Source organism: Coregonus lavaretus, assembly GCF_964263955.1.
Source record: "Coregonus lavaretus genome assembly, chromosome: 4".
Taxonomy (NCBI): domain Eukaryota; kingdom Metazoa; phylum Chordata; class Actinopteri; order Salmoniformes; family Salmonidae; genus Coregonus; species Coregonus lavaretus.
Genome location: NC_139991.1, coordinates 822064 through 838190, shown reverse-complemented (window position 1 = coordinate 838190; position 16127 = coordinate 822064). Strand labels below are relative to the sequence as shown.

General features: G+C 44.2%; 1 protein-coding gene across 1 annotated transcript in view; it reads left to right on the top strand.

Annotated features, from left to right (window-relative positions):
- LOC311128469 (adenylate cyclase type 2-like) overlaps positions 1-16053 on the top strand; it is a 28543-nt gene extending 12490 nt beyond the window's left edge. The window contains exons 6-25 of the mRNA XM_084160628.1: positions 667-778; positions 1158-1285; positions 2135-2293; positions 2447-2579; positions 2686-2874; positions 3102-3133; positions 4722-4799; positions 5084-5153; positions 6128-6225; positions 6394-6478; positions 7555-7692; positions 7934-8038; positions 8397-8581; positions 8878-8992; positions 9234-9392; positions 12037-12183; positions 12291-12398; positions 12611-12725; positions 13813-13937; positions 14101-16053. Coding sequence (XP_084016754.1) covers positions 667-778; positions 1158-1285; positions 2135-2293; positions 2447-2579; positions 2686-2874; positions 3102-3133; positions 4722-4799; positions 5084-5153; positions 6128-6225; positions 6394-6478; positions 7555-7692; positions 7934-8038; positions 8397-8581; positions 8878-8992; positions 9234-9392; positions 12037-12183; positions 12291-12398; positions 12611-12725; positions 13813-13937; positions 14101-14247 — 2428 coding nt within the window. The 3' untranslated portion in view covers positions 14248-16053. The remainder of the gene's footprint in view (positions 1-666; positions 779-1157; positions 1286-2134; positions 2294-2446; positions 2580-2685; positions 2875-3101; positions 3134-4721; positions 4800-5083; positions 5154-6127; positions 6226-6393; positions 6479-7554; positions 7693-7933; positions 8039-8396; positions 8582-8877; positions 8993-9233; positions 9393-12036; positions 12184-12290; positions 12399-12610; positions 12726-13812; positions 13938-14100) is intronic.
- Positions 16054-16127: the final 74 nt, after the last annotated feature.

Here is a 16127-nt window from a genome sequence, read left to right as displayed (position 1 = left end):
CCTCTTGGCTGCAGACAATTCATTTGATGTTTTAAAGCTGATTTCATGCAAAACATTTTGCCATGGGCGGAGAAAACATTTTTACACTGAAAACATTTCACCATCCCGGAAAAAAAATAGCGGTGGCCCGCCGCTGCTAAATGAATATAGGGTAAACACTTCTGTAGTTTAAATCTTAGAGCCAAACCCCTTATCACAATCTCCCTTCTACTCAGTCTTCACCTCTCCTTTCTAGCCCCATAGGATTACTGCTCACCCAGGATAGGACCTCCAACTGTAATCAGTTGGCCCCACTCCATTTCAACACCCCAGGAGTCAACCTTTATCTGACAATGACACCGTTGTTTGGTGATGCAACAACATTATTTTAATTTAATTTTTTTGTCGTTTAGCAGACGCTCTTATCCAGAGCGACTTACATCAGAGTGATTAATCAGTGTAGTGCCAGCTTGGTCGTATCCATGCAGACGACAGATTTCTCTACACGTCATTATGACACTGATGTCTTGACTCCAAATGTCCTGAGCCGGTCGTGATCAGTAAGCATGAAATGCAAGAAAATGCTCGGAAACTATGTGCAACAGGGAGGGACTATCTAAACTTCTTGTTTTCTTTTGCAAAACGCGTGTCTTAATGAACACACCCTTGGCTTTTCTCTTTTTGCAGTATTCTGTATGCTGACATTGTGGGCTTTACCCGATTGGCCAGCGACTGCTCTCCGAAGCAGCTGGTCATCATGCTCAACGAGCTGTTTGGGAAATTTGACCAGATTGCAAAGGTGAGTTAATAATTTGTAAGATTTGCACCTTTAGTTAAATTAACACTGACCTTTCAGCTTTATTAAATATTTAGCTACACTTTTATGTTTATTATGATAACACGACAGTGTGGTAATGCATAATCCACTTGTTATGTGTCATAATAGATTTATTTTATGTATATATAGATATATTTTATTTCAATATACAGATCATCTCAGACACTTAAAAAACAAGTACATGTAGTTCTTGGGCTGGACATGCATGGATGTCTTGTGTGTTTGGTTCTTCAGGAGAACTTCTGATACCTAATTTGTGTTAATGCTAAATCCAGTTGACATGTCTGCTTCTTGGATGGTCTTCATGGTCTATGTGGTATTTTTCTGTTTTATTCTTCAGGAGAACGAGTGCATGAGAATCAAGATTTTGGGAGACTGCTACTACTGTGTGTCTGGCCTGCCTGTCTCCCTGCCCATGCATGCCAAGAACTGTGTGAAGATGGGTCTGGACATGTGTGAGGCCATCAAGTGAGTTCAGAGGAGCCCCAAGGCCTTCTGGGGGGAAAACAATTACTAAAACGTGTGATCCTTTTGGTTAGTTCCAAGACTTTAGCAACACATATTCTCATTAGATTGTGAGATAAATAGCGTATATTGTAAATCAAAGGTGTTAAAGGATAGTAGGGAGGGTAGTGTTATTGTATAATGCAATAGGGACTTTCTGGCCTAAGTAGTAGGTGTTGATGTGAGTTGTCTGGGTCGATGGTGGTTATGGGAGTGAGTTAGTTCTCGGGAAGGTGTTGGTCTATAATCAGGTGTTGTGGAGGACTGGAGGGTCTGTCAAAGGAAGGCTTTATCTTGGCACCTCTCTGCCCTGCCAAAATAGAGGTCAAAATCTCAAAGCTCCATGTTGGAAAATCAAATCAAATGCTATTTATCACATGCTTCGTAAACAACAGGTGTAGACTAACTGTGAAATGCTTACTTATGGGTCCTTTTCCAACAATGCAGAGTTAAAGATACATTTTAAAAATAGAAATAGTGACACAAGGAATAAATACACAGTCAGTAACAATAACGAGTAAAAATAACATGGCTATATACAGGAAGTACCAGTACCGAGGCGATGTGCAGGGGTACGAGGTAATTGAGGTAGCTATGTACTGTACATATAGGGAGGGGTAAAGTGACTAGGCAGCAGGATAGATAATAGACAGTAGCAGCAGCATGTTATGACAACAAATAAATAGTTGATTTGTTCAGCTGGCTCTGACGTCAAAGCAATAAGAAGGAATCCCAGTGAAACCTCAATGAACACACACACACACACACACACACACACACACACAGCTGACAGGTTCTCATCCCGCCCCTCAGACTGGTGCGCGAGGCCACAGGTGTGGACATTAACATGAGAGTGGGCGTGCACTCCGGCAACGTGCTCTGCGGTGTGATTGGCCTCCGCAAGTGGCAGTTTGACGTGTGGTCACATGACGTCACCCTGGCCAATTATATGGAGTCTGGAGGCTTACCTGGGTATGTTAGTAGTTGAGTTAACCATGTATGATAAACATTAATTTACACTAACTTTAAACCTTATAGTGGCATTTATTATTAAGTTACTAGTAGTAACCTAGTCCTAGTAAGTCCATTTTACTAATAGTAACCCCCCGTCTTTGTCATGATCAGGCGTGTCCACATCACTGAGGCCACCCTGAATCACCTGAACAAGGCCTATGAGGTGGAGGAGGGGAACGGTGGGCTAAGAGATGCCTACCTGAAGGAGCTCAACATACAGACATACCTTGTCATCGATCCTCGTGTGAGCTACCTCATTAAATGTATTACCTCCAGAATCCCTGACAAGGGCCTTATCTGTATATGTGAGACTGAGACTGTACTCCTCATTAACTTGTGTGTGTCATCAGTCTAAGGACCAGGCTCTGAACAGCCGCATTTTGCTTAAGCCACGTGTGAATGACGGGCTGAAGATGCGGCCATCAGTGAGAATGACCCGTTACCTGGAGTCCTGGGGCGCCGTCAAACCCTTCGCCCACCTACAGAGCAGAGAGGGGTACACCACAGACCCCATGGTCAATGTAAAATCACGCTGCAAGGTGAGTGACGGGTAGAGGGCCACTGCATTATAACTGATGAAAAGATTACCAGGCATACTTCCTCTAACAGAAATAGTCCACCTCATCAAATCAAGCATAACAGGTTGAAATGTATTGCTACAAGCATCAGTATTTCCTGTGGAAGACTGTTGATGGCATATTTACATGCTGCTTTACTTCTTGTTGTTTTACGCACGATTTGTCTAACAATTAAAATTATTTTTTAGGACATCCCCCTGCGCACGAAGATCACTGAGAGGTAAGGAAGGCCAAGTCTGAGAACACAGAGAGGATGGGTTAAATTGTTTATATGTTAACAAGAGCCCTGAATTGGCATCATGTCAGAGTGGTGACGTCAGACTCCCCTTACTGGAGTGGTACTCATGCTATGCGTCAGTCTGTTGATACAGTGGGTGTTTATGGTTGTGGAGGTGTATGCAGGAAGCCAGTTATTTTTTTGAATTACCAAATGCAAACGACAGATCAGTGACTCTTAATTAAATGTTAAGCGATTTGTAAGTCCATTTAATGTTACACATATTGTATATAAAAGCACAAACGCATTTACTTTTTATAAGGTCATCAAGTTTGGTCGCAAAGGGCATGGAAGTCGTCTCTTTTTCCCCATTACTGACAAAAGCTGAATCACTTGTGAGTGCAGTAGACAGGACAGGGAAGTAAGAAAATTGCCCTGTAAAACCTTTTTTGTCTCGGCTGTGGTTCTAGTGGACATCGATACTGTGAATGGACACTTAACAGGAACCGGCTGTATTGCTTCTGATGTGGTCGGTGGCCCTTCCTATGTTCTTTCATTTGGTCATGAACCTCTTCATGTCATGTTTCATCAAAACAAAATAGTTTCTTTATTCAGGTACAATGTAAGCTTCATTCATATTTGATCCATTCTACAGAGACAATAGACATTTGTTGTTTTAGCAGTCACAGTACTATACAAAAACACAAGGACACAAATGAATCCTCACATACAACACACAACAGTCCCATACAGCGACAACAATGTCACCATGTTAAATGTGTGTGTATCTCTCACTGTTGGTCCCTGACAGCTTTGATGAGTCTGTAGAGGAGCCCTTCTCCTCGCCCGCCCCTCCGCTCAGCACCTATAAGTGAGTGGAGCCAGCCTGGCTCACAACGCAAGTTCTCTCTTCTAAGTGGAGGAGGAGAATCTTGATGTTTCACCAGCACCATTAACCTCCAACCCTTCTTTCTGGGTTAACACTTCTCCCTACCCACCATCCTGCCTAGAGCTGCCTCCCTCTTCTGTATAACAGGGCATCACAGGGATTCCCAAGCCTTTACAAAGCAAGCAGGGCATAGTAACCACTCCCTACTAAGTGTTTAAAGTGTGTGTCTTTGTTTTCCCACTGGAGTTATGTGCTGTTATAAACACTGTGTGTGTCTCTGTCTGTGTGTGTTTCCTTCCTGGTGGGGCAGGGGGCACAGAGCAGGGGTACTGCTGGGAGACTCCTGTTCAGTCACCAGAGTTCAACTAACACACGACATCCTGCACACACACACACACACTATAGAATGAATGACAGACACACACCCCTTCTCTCTGTTTCCACTAATGCTGAGAATGGCCTAAACCAGTTGCCTCCCTGCACAGCACACTGAGACTGAATAACCTGCATGACCTTGGCTGGTTTACCAGCATCCATCCATCTGTCTGTCTGTCTGTGTGTCAGTATGTCTGTCTGCGTGTCGGTCTGTCTGTCTGCGTGTCGGTCTGTCTGTCTGCGTGTCGGTCTGTCTGTCTGTGTGTCTGTCTGTCAGTCTGTGTGTCTGCTAGTCTACCTCTTCCTTATTGTCTGAGTCTTTTACAGGAACAAGTCCCAGAAGAGCAAGTTTGATGAGGAGCTGCACAATGAGATGACCACCACCATCGATGAGCTCAGCAGCAAGTGAGTCTCAATAGTCACTAAATAGTCAAAATACATTCTGAGCATAGTCACTAGGTAGGACCACAAGCTTAAGCCTAAACTCAGAATTAAGGGTCTAATGTTATCTAATCTTCCTAGCCACCAACATGTCACTTGAGAAAAGTATTATTTGGCCAATTGTGAATAATATTGACAAAGACAAGTCAAAGCTATCTGAAAATTCATTTTACATATTGAGTTGTAGAAATAGAGAGCTCGCTCTCACACACACTCTTCCTCACGCTCTCTCCCTGTGTGACCTCCAGGCAGTGGGTGAAGTCTGAGGAGATTAGCAGTCTGGCTGTGTGGTTCCCTAAGAAAGAGCTGGAGAAACAGGTGAGTCTGTCTGTCTGTCTCAGAGCTGTCTAGACACTGTTGAGAGGAGCATTGCTGTCCTAGTATGTACTGTAGTAGGTACATCTCCACAATGAAAATCTCTAGAACCTTATAGATACAATATAAAGAAAATAATTTTGTCTTTGGACTGACTACATCAGCAAGTCTAGACCAATTTACAGACTCACTCAAATAAAATAATATTTGTCACATGCGCCGAATACAGGTGTAGACCTTACCGTAAAATTCTTACTTACAAGCCCTTAACCAACAAGGCAGTTTTAAGAAAATAGAGTTAAGAAAATATTTACTAAATACATTTGAAAAAATCATAAAAAAAATAATAACAATAAAATAACAATAACGAGGCTATATACAGGGGATACCGGTACCGAGTCAATGTGCAGGGTTACAGGTTAGTGGAGGTAATTTGTAGATGTAGGTAGGGGTAAAGTAACTATGCATAGATAATAAACAGCGAGTAGCAGCAGTGTAAAAACAAAGGGGGGGGTGTGTCGATGCAAATAGTCTGGGTGGCCATTTTATTAATTGTTCAGCGGTCTTATGGCTTGGGGGTAGAAGCTGTTAAGAAGCCTTTTGGACCTAGACTTGGTGCTCCGGTACCGCTTGCCGTGTGGTAGCAGAGAGAACAGTCTATGACTTGGGTGACTGGAGTCTTTGACAATTTATGGTCTCTATACACTGTGGAAAGGAACCTTACTGTCCTAATAAACTGTAGGTACATCTGTACAATGGCAACCTTTATCTAAGATACAGTATAAAGAAAAACATTCCTACTTGACATTTGAGTTCCTAACCATGACAACATGTTCACATGTTAAATGTTAGATTAGAATCTATCTCTTGATATGTCCGATTAGACTACACAGACCACACGTGTTCTTATATAATGTAAAACAGATTTTCTTAGTATTTGTGAGAGGTTCAAACATGCCTCCTTCTTTCCTCCCCAGTACCGAGCCATTGATCTGCCCATGTTCAAGCACTACATCGGCTGTGCCACCTTCATCTTCTTCTGCATCTTTGTGGTTCAGATGTTTGTGACAAAAGAGTGAGTGATTTACCCTTGTGGCTATAAGAAACACATTTCTTTACCGCTATTGACTGGTACAGTAGTAATAAGTTGTCCCTCTTAAACCATGGCAACGATAATGGCATGACAACCAATATTGGAACTTTTTGGATTCAGTGTTGGATCTTTCCCTTCTTCGTCCCTCAGTTCCAAAATGTTGGGCATTTGGTTTGGAGTGCTGGCCTGTGTCCTCCTGTTGACCCTGGGCATCTGTTTCGCAGGTCACCTGCAGGTCAGTGGGAGTTTTAGGCTTAGGTCACAACAAGCCCTATTTCTAGACAGGGAAAGGCTTACTTTACTGTGTGTGAGAGTGGGGGGTGGGGTACGCAGTGTGTGTACTGTGTGTATTTCTTACTGTGACAGTGGAAACACGCTTTCTGCATAGCTATTCCATCTATCCCCGGGTCTTTTCCTGTGAAGCTGTACGTTGCTGTTATGTGGCCATTGACACCTGGTGCCTACCATCTCAATGCCATGGTGTAGACAGACAGGCAGTGTAGTTATTACATTCACTAGTCAGAGATACACAGAGTGTACAAAACATTAGGAACACCTTCCTAATATTGAGTTGCACCCCCCTTTTCACTCAGAACAGCCTCAATTCGTCGGGGCATGGACTTTACAAGGTGTTGAAAGCGTTCCACAGGGATGCTGGCCCATGTTGACTCCAATGCTTCCCACAGTTGTCAAGTTGGCTGGATGTCCTTTGGGTGGTGGACCATGCTTGATACACACAGGAAACTGTTGAGCGTGAAAAACCCAGCAACGTTAGTTCTTGACACACTCAAACCGGTGCTACCATACCCCATTCAAAGGCACTTAAATATTTTGTCTTTCCCATTCACTCTCTGAATGACACACATATACAATCCATGTCTCAATTGTCTCAAGGCTTAAAAATCTTTCTTTAACCTGTCTCCTCCCCTTCATCTACACTGACTGAAGTGGATTTAACAGGTGACATCAATAAGGGATCAGAGCTTTCACCTAGATTCACTTGTTCAGTCTATTTCATGGAAAGAGCAGGTGTTCCTAATGTTTTGTACACAGTCAGTGCTGCTGTCTTAGTCAGTCACACATTGTCTCAACATGGATGACTTCAATGTCACATGCTCACTCAGCTTAATTTCCTCTTGTCCCCCCCCCCCCACACACTTATACACACTCACCCTGTCTTTCCATCCTATGCACCTCTTCTCTTCCATACATTCCCCCCCCCCCCCACATACACACTCATCCCTTCCCCTCTCCCCCTCCTATCCACTCTTCCTCTCCCATGCCTGGATGCCTCGCTCCTCCACCCCTCAGCGGTTGTTTCCGGAGAAGTTGTCGTCCTGCCAGTGGCTGCCTGCTGTGTCCGAGGCGGTGGTCAGGAGGCCGTGTGTGCGCCTCCCTCTGGTCACTATCACCACTGCGGTCATCATCATCCTAGCAGTCTTCAACCTGGTAAATTAGTACGGCGACTCACTAACTCACAGCTCACTGATTTAAACAGAACATAATGCCATCACGTGTACATGCAATTACATCAACTTTTTATAGCAACAAGAGCATTAGCTTCTTATTGTAACAAGTACATCAAGTCATAAACAGACATGCCAATAACACATGCTTTACAGCCTTTGTGTTCTCAGAGTCAGACCCACTTAGTGGTTGACTGTCAATCAAATCTTCTTGTTCCCTCTAGTGCTTCATCCAGACGAAGTCACCGTGTGATATCAATGGTAACCCTGATCTGATTCGGTGGAACAACTCCAGTGAGCAGCATCTAGACAGCCTGTTCTACCTGCCGGTGAGAGATGCCTACAATATCCCTCACTAACAGGTTTTCTGTAGCTCAGTTAATAGAGCATGGCGCACTTGCAACGCCAGGATAGTGGGTTTGATTCCCGGGACTACCCATACATAAACATGTATGCACACATTACTGTAAGTCGCTTTGGATAAAAGCGTCTGCTAAATGGCATATTAATAGAACAGTTATGAAATGATACTTTCCATTTCAGTGTTTTTATTGTTGTTTGCAAATATAAATTACAAATAATAAACAATGAAATGAAGAACTGGCACTTTCCATTGATGAAGGTTTTCCTCGTCTCCTCACTCATTCTCTCTCTCTCTCTCTCTCCATCTCTCTATTTGTCTCTCAGTACTCTGTGTTCAGCTGTATCCTGGCTCTCATAGCTTGTGGAGTGTTCCTGAGGGTGAGCTTTGAGCTCAAAGTGGTCTTCCTCACCCTGGCCTCCACAGCCTACTACATCATCATCCTCAGCTCCAAGGCTGATCTCTTCAGCTGCTATGAACGCATGCTTTACAACCAACTCAATAAAAACAGGTACTATAGCAGGTCTTGTGTACCAGGGCAGGGGTTGATTCAGTCAATTCAGGAAGTGATTCAGGAAGAAATTAAACATTTATATATTATTAAGTCATTTCTGAAAATTGCCCATTTGTTTTCTATGAAGATTGTTTCAATTCAATAATTGAATTTCAATCCACTTCCTGAAATGAATACTGAATTGACCCCAACCCTGTTCTGTACTGTGCATCAAATACCTGGTACTATATCCTGCCTGGTTTATACTGAGCTTTACTTTAGATGACCTCTAACCCCTGAGCTCTGTGTTCTAGCACTGAGGACTCTGGGACCATTCTGAGGGCATTGGGGCTGGTCAAACACCCTGAGGTGATGAGCTGCATATACATCACCTTGTTCCTGGTCACCATGCTCATCATCTCACAACAGGTCAGGACATGTTCCCTCCTTTTCTTTGTTCTGCTCTCCTCTCTTCCCCTGCCCATCTTCCCCCTCTCTTCCCCCGCCCCTCTCTTCCCCCGCCCCTCTCTTCCCCCGCCCCTCTCTTTCCCCACCCCTCTCTTTCCCCGCCCCTCTCTTTCCCTGCCCCTGCCCCTCTCTTCCCCTGCCCCTTTCTTCCCCTGCCCCTTTCTTTTTACTACTAATTGACCATATCACTTCTGTCCCGTAGAATGAGTCATGCTTCCGCCAGGACTTCCTTCTGAAGAACAAGAACCGTACGGAGCAGGATGAGATCGAGACCAGGGAGAACCTGAACCGCCTGCTCCTGGAGAACGTGCTGCCGGCCCATGTGGCCGCGCTGTTTGTCGGGGAGAATAAAAAGAACGAGGTGGGATTCCTCACAAACACTTTACTTACTGAGAAGTACAAGGTAGGGGTCCAGGATGGATAACTGGTAGTGGACTGAGCCCAACTCATCCTCCCCTCCTCCTCCTCCTATCTGCACTGGGGTCCCATCTCCACTGGCCTGCACTCACTAAAGCTTAATGGGAAACACTTAGTAGTGGAATTGATTGATTGGATTTACCCGTAAATGGTTTGTTACGATTTCCAGTAGGAATGTGGTTAGTGGTTAAGGGATGGAACCCCCAGGGTAAGGACGGTCCCACTTCTATGGATCATTGTACAGTATATCAGTGCCTGCCTGACCCCACCTACCAACCCACAGCTCCATGAATCAGCCCCTTCATAGGAATTGTGATTTGTGATGTCGTCTTTGGCAGCATGGTAGAGACAGAGCCACTGCATTCTTACAGCAACGTCCTCAACTCCTACTGCCCCTACTCTCAGCCACTATCAAATAGTCCACATCAACGTCCTCATCTCCTACTGCCCCTACTCTCAGCCACTATCAAATAGTCCACATCAACGTCCTCAACTCCTACTGCCCCTACTTTCAGCCACTATCAAATAGTCCACATCAACGTCCTCAACTCCTACTGCCCCTACTCTCAGCCACTATCAAATAGTCCACATCAACGTCCTCAACTCCTACTGCCCCTACTCTCAGCCACTATCAAATAGTCCACATCAACGTCCTCAACTCCTACTCTCAGCCACTATCAAATAGTCCACATCAACGTCCTCAACTCCTACTGCCCCTACTCTCAGCCACTATCAAATAGTCCACATCAACGTCCTCAACTCCTACTGCCCCTACTCTCAGCCACTATCAAATAGTCCACATCAACGTCCTCAACTCCTACTCTCAGCCACTATCAAATAGTCCACATCAACGTCCTCAACTCCTACTGCCCCTACTCAGCCACTATCAAATAGTCCACATCAACGTCCTCAACTCCTACTGCCCCTACTCTCAGCCACTATCAAAGTCCACATCAACGTCCTCAACTCCTACTGCCCCTACTCTCAGCCACTATCAAATAGTCCACATCAACGTTCTCAACTCCTACTGCCCCTACTCTCAGCCACTATCAAATAGTCCACATCAACGTCCTCAACTCCTACTGCCCCTACTCTCAGCCACTATCAAATAGTCCACATCAACGTCCTCAACTCCTACTGCCCCTACTCTCAGCCACTATCAAATAGTCCACATCAACGTCCTCAACTCCTACTCTCAGCCACTATCAAATAGTCCACATCAACGTCCTCAACTCCTACTGCCCCTACTCTCAGCCACTCTCAAATAGTCCACATCAACGTCCTCAACTCCTACTGCCCCTACTCTCAGCCACTATCAAATAGTCCACATCAACGTCCTCAACTCCTACTGCCCCTACTCAGCCACTATCAAATAGTCCACATCAACGTCCTCAACTCCTACTGCCCCTACTCTCAGCCACTCTCAAATAGTCCACATCAACGTCCTCAACTCCTACTGCCCCTACTCAGCCACTATCAAATAGTCCACATCAACGTCCTCAACTCCTACTGCCCCTACTCTCAGCCACTCTCAAATAGTCCACATCAACGTCCTCAACTCCTACTGCCCCTACTCAGCCACTATCAAATAGTCCACATCAACGTCCTCAACTCCTACTGCCCCTACTCTCAGCCACTATTAAATAGTCCACATGATACAGACATAAACACACTAGCCAAACCACTGATAAGCAGAGTCACTTAATCAAAACGGTGTAATTAAAGTTAAAAGAAATTCACAATATTTATTCAAAACAAAAATATATTACAGAGGATTGTCCATCTTGTCTTACTTCATAAGATATGATAAACTTACAGAAATTCAGAGCTTGGCCTACTTTTACCTCTACCGCTGAAGGCCATGGACATCCCCTCCACTATGTCTCCCTCACTCCGGCCCTCCACAGCCCAGTCACAGGGTTATGACCAGTGTTAACGCTAAATCACCATGGAAATAATTCAGCCTTTTAATACATCTGGTTGAATTATTTACTCTTGACATGTTTTTCTGGGAGCACAACACAACAGAACAGCTATTAGTGTTTGACATGTAGGTTACAACCTGAGAAGTACTGTACTGAAGCCACTTCAGTTGTTAAAGATGAGTGCTCATCAGCTTAGCTTGAACACTGCATCTACCTGAACGGTAATCCCAATGGATGGCACAGTGTCAACAGTGTCAAATCAAACAACACAACAAAAATATGCTTTGAGGTTTACCTCAGAGATTAGGAGCAGAAGGATGGGACTTCGACAGCCTCCCACTCTCCCAGATAATGGGTTTTAGAGGCCCTGTTTAACATTGGCTCCCCTTGTACAGTCTAATCACTGGTCATTTCCTTGCCAGACGTAAACACAGTGAAAACAGTTAGGAACATCTGGCACTTGAGGAGCTGTTGTGGTGTCTGTCCCTCTCATCATTCTGAATTGGCTTTCTTTCAAAGATGTGGCTCTGTGCTCTGTCTTTTTAATATTTGTTGTGTGAACCTGAAACTTCCCTCTATCTCTGTTGTGAAGTGTATGTCTATGTTCTTCTGCTTAGTGTTACTACATGGCATTGCCTCTAAGTTGTACCCCTCCTTCCTCAGGATCTGTACTACAAGTCATATGACTGTGTGTGCGTGATGTTCGCCTCGGTACCGGACTTTAAAGAGTTCTACACGGAGTGTGACATCAACAAGGAAGGTCTGGAGTGTCTGAGGCTCCTCAACGAGATCATAGCAGACTTCGATGAGGTCAGAGAACCGCTGGCAGCCATCAACAATCTAAAATTACATGTCCCAGTCATACAAATAAGAAAACTAACCCTGGCTCACACATCCACTTGTTTTCCCACACACAGCTGCTGTCCAAACCCAAGTTCAGTGGAGTTGAGAAGATCAAGACCATCGGAAGCACTTATATGGCGGCCGCAGGGCTGAGTGGCACCCCAGGACAGGAAAAGAACCAGGTAGCTACTAACTATTTGACCCAGGTCATGTGGAAGGGGAGGGGTTACACAGCATGCAACTGTGCATACCTTTTGATTTTCTAAACTATAGAACTTTACCATAAAACCTGGTTAACGACACAGTATAGATAAAGTACTTGAAATAACTGTCATTATGTAACTAGTAGTAGTATCCTGTGTGTGGACTTTATGATGAACCTGTGTTGTTTCAGGATCGAGATAGGCAGCAGGCACAGATAGGGAACATGGTAGAGTTTGCCATTGCCCTCATTGGCAAGCTGGACGGCATCAACAGACACTCCTTCAACAGTTTTAGGCTGCGTGTGGGTGAGTAAAGCTTGGGCACTGGCCTGGGCATATATTAACTATATTAATTAACTAGTACCATATACATTAACTACACATTACGTCTGCAATGCATCCGGTTCTATCCATCTTTATTAGGGTTTCATTGGTTGTTATTCTAGTGCTAAGAGTTTTTCCTGAACAGCTGCGCCTGTTGGGAGCCCTAGTTATAGAAGAAAACACTCCTGGCCCTACGATACCATATCTATCTAATCACGTAGGAGGACATTCTTTCCAACTGTCCACAATAGCTAACATTGACTCTCCATGATACCGCTGGTCTCCCTGTGTACTGTTGTGACATAGTTCTCAGACAGCTTATTCTGAGCAGATCCCCCAGGCTTTAGGAAAACATTTATAATGCTCGAGAGATAAAAGCACGCATTACGGTTTTACTACATAAACACAGAAAGCTGGCATGAAATACCAGATTTTTTTTTTTTGGAAAGGTCTGGTGCATCAAAGGATCTGTCCCCCCCAAAAAAATCTAAATATCTAAATAACAAATGAAGTCCACATAATTCTCCCTGGAAGAAATGTTTTGTTAAAATACAGAGTCCAACATGAACAACTGGCAGATGGTCTGGCTGAACAACTGGCAGCGGTGGCAGGTAGCCTAGCGGTTAAGAGTGTTGGGCCAGTAAACGAAAGGTTGCTGGTTCTAATCCCCGAGTTGACTAAGTGATACATTTGTCGATGTGCCCTTGAGCTACACTAATTGCACCTGTAAGTTGCTCTGGATAAGAGCATCTGCTAAATGACTAAAATGGAAAGCCATTTTACAGCTTTGACTCCCTGTGGTTGACTCGGTCAGACAAGCTGATGGTACTTGTTAGACCCTGTTACTGTATATCACTGAATTGAGCATGTCAATTATTTTTCCAGTTTTCTGTGTCGTCATGCTCTCCTCAGGCATAAATCGGTCAGTCTAGCTGATAGTCATCGTCTTGGACATCACATTCTAGTGGCTTGTTAGACTGGTGGGCTACTCTACAGTATGCGACTGGTTTAGCCCCAGCAGGTATCTCGTTATGTGTGCCCTGTGTCACTGTGTGCCTGCTTTTCACAGGCATTAACCATGGGCCTGTAATTGCTGGGGTGATTGGAGCCAGAAAACCTCAGTATGACATCTGGGGCAACACTGTCAACGTGGCCAGTAGGATGGAGAGCACTGGAGAGCTGGCCAAGATTCAGGTTCAGTACAACAACCTAGTCTTGTCAGCCATACTCCAGTATTGTCCTAGCTAGTCTGGCTGGAGAGATGAACTATAACCACACAAAAAGCATGGCTGCAGCATAGTAATGTTTGTCTATGTTTCTTTTTTCCCTTGCTTCGTGTCTGATGTTTCTGCTCCAGGTCACAGAGGAGACGTCGGACGTGCTCCAGAAGCTGGGCTACTCCTGTGAGTGCCGAGGCCTCATCAACATCAAGGGAAAAGGCGAGCTGACGACTTTCTTTGTGTGCACGGACATGAGCAAGCAGCAGGGAATGGGCCTGAGCTGAGGTCTAAGGTGAGCACACTACTGTGTGGACTCTGGGCCTGGAGGCTCATACGTGTGCTGGGTCGGTCGCAGGACATCACAGGACACAGTCTAGCATTCAGCACAGACTAATTAAACGAATGCACACAAGTTAACATTCTTAGAGTAAACCTACCAGAGCACACAACTATAATCCATCTCAGTGCTTCAGTCAGCGATGATCCTGACCGGACCAGAACAAGACATGAGAACATGACCTTGTGGTCCTAGAGGTTATATTTAGGATTGTTCGTGTTTCCAGGAATCCCTTTGGGATTTTTGGAGATCCAGTTCAAATGTGTGCATTCAATTGGACTGACATGGAGGTTACGTAAAGCACTGGTCGTCAGCATACTGGATTCTATCACCTGATATTCGTAGAACCTTGCTGGAATCATGAGATGCACAAAAAACATCTTCAGTCCGCTCTTAAAACTGAGCTGTTTATCAAGCAAATGGTGACAAAAACAATGGAGTGAGTGCTGCTGCATGTTGAGTGACAGAAGTGTACATACTCTCTGTCATGGTTTTCTAGACCTTAAAAGGTAGACTAAGCGAAATAACGTTGTCACAAGCTGCACCGCAGATATTGCGATGAGTGAGATGCAAGACGTTCTCTCTCACAGTCAAACAGTATCTGCACGGAACCAAAACAGCGGAGAAGTTTAACCTTGCGCTTCAACGCTCTGTTGTGGAAATTGACCCACTATGCTGTTTACTTTGCATCTACATCGTATCGCTGAGTCTACCTTTAACACAGTTGGTGTTCGTTGAACAGTCACCCTTTAATAATTTCTTATTTTTCAGTTTGGCTCATATGACCATGGGACTAAATGTAAATATTGTAGCCAAATATCTTGCCTCCTGAAACAGCTGTGAGACCGATGGACAGTCTGTTCTATTACTGTGTAATGGACAGTTTTATATGGTGTGAGGTGTACGGTTTACCGATTTTGTCTTTCAAATTATCTTAGAACACACGCCTGATGACGACTAAGTGTTATATGCACAATATAATCAATTCTGAAGAGTAAAACTAAACATTCTGGTGACTTGTCATGTATGAAAAGTTATCTTTAGGAGAGCCTAACTCAGTGCTTCAGCCAGATTCAGCCATATTAGTTTTAAATGTATAGATTGCATTGACTGGCCAACATGAACCTTATATGCTGCCTGTCTGCACATGCTTTCTGGGAATCGCCTGTCAAACTGACATTCTACTTGGTGTCCTTTGTTGACCTGCTGTCAAACAATCAACTGTCGCTTATTGTTGCAGTTAACATTATCAGACGAACACACAGGTTATAATAATGTGAAAATGACAATGCCGTTTTAGTGTAAGCGCCATTTTGAAAAGACCACCTGAAATCTCAGCCTGTTTGGTGGGATAGAGTTTTGGCCTGGCAGTAAATTAGTTAAGACCAATAAGAAAGAGTTCCAATCCTCTCGGCCAATAACAGCTTGTTTTCAGTTCTCCCCTCCCCAATCACACCACTGACAGTCCTAGCAAAGAGCAAATTAGCTAATAATCTGTTTGTTTGACCATTGTTTAATTGAAAACAATCACAGTAACATACTTGTTACCCAGAAATGATTTGATAACGTCAGCATTGGACCTTTTAAGATACATTCTTCTCTGTGCCTCAAAACTGACTTGTTCTGTGGCCTTACTCAACGTCTGACTGCCAAACGAATGTGTCTGTCGTGTTGCTTTCATGTTATGCTGTCTGAGGAATGTGTGAGTTTGCATTTTGTACAGTTGCGATGTAATAAATTGTTTTGCAAGTCAGTGTTTTAAAAGCTGAATCCCAACTTGATTTACGAAGACACGGAATAACAGATTGGATAAGGTAGATGACAAAT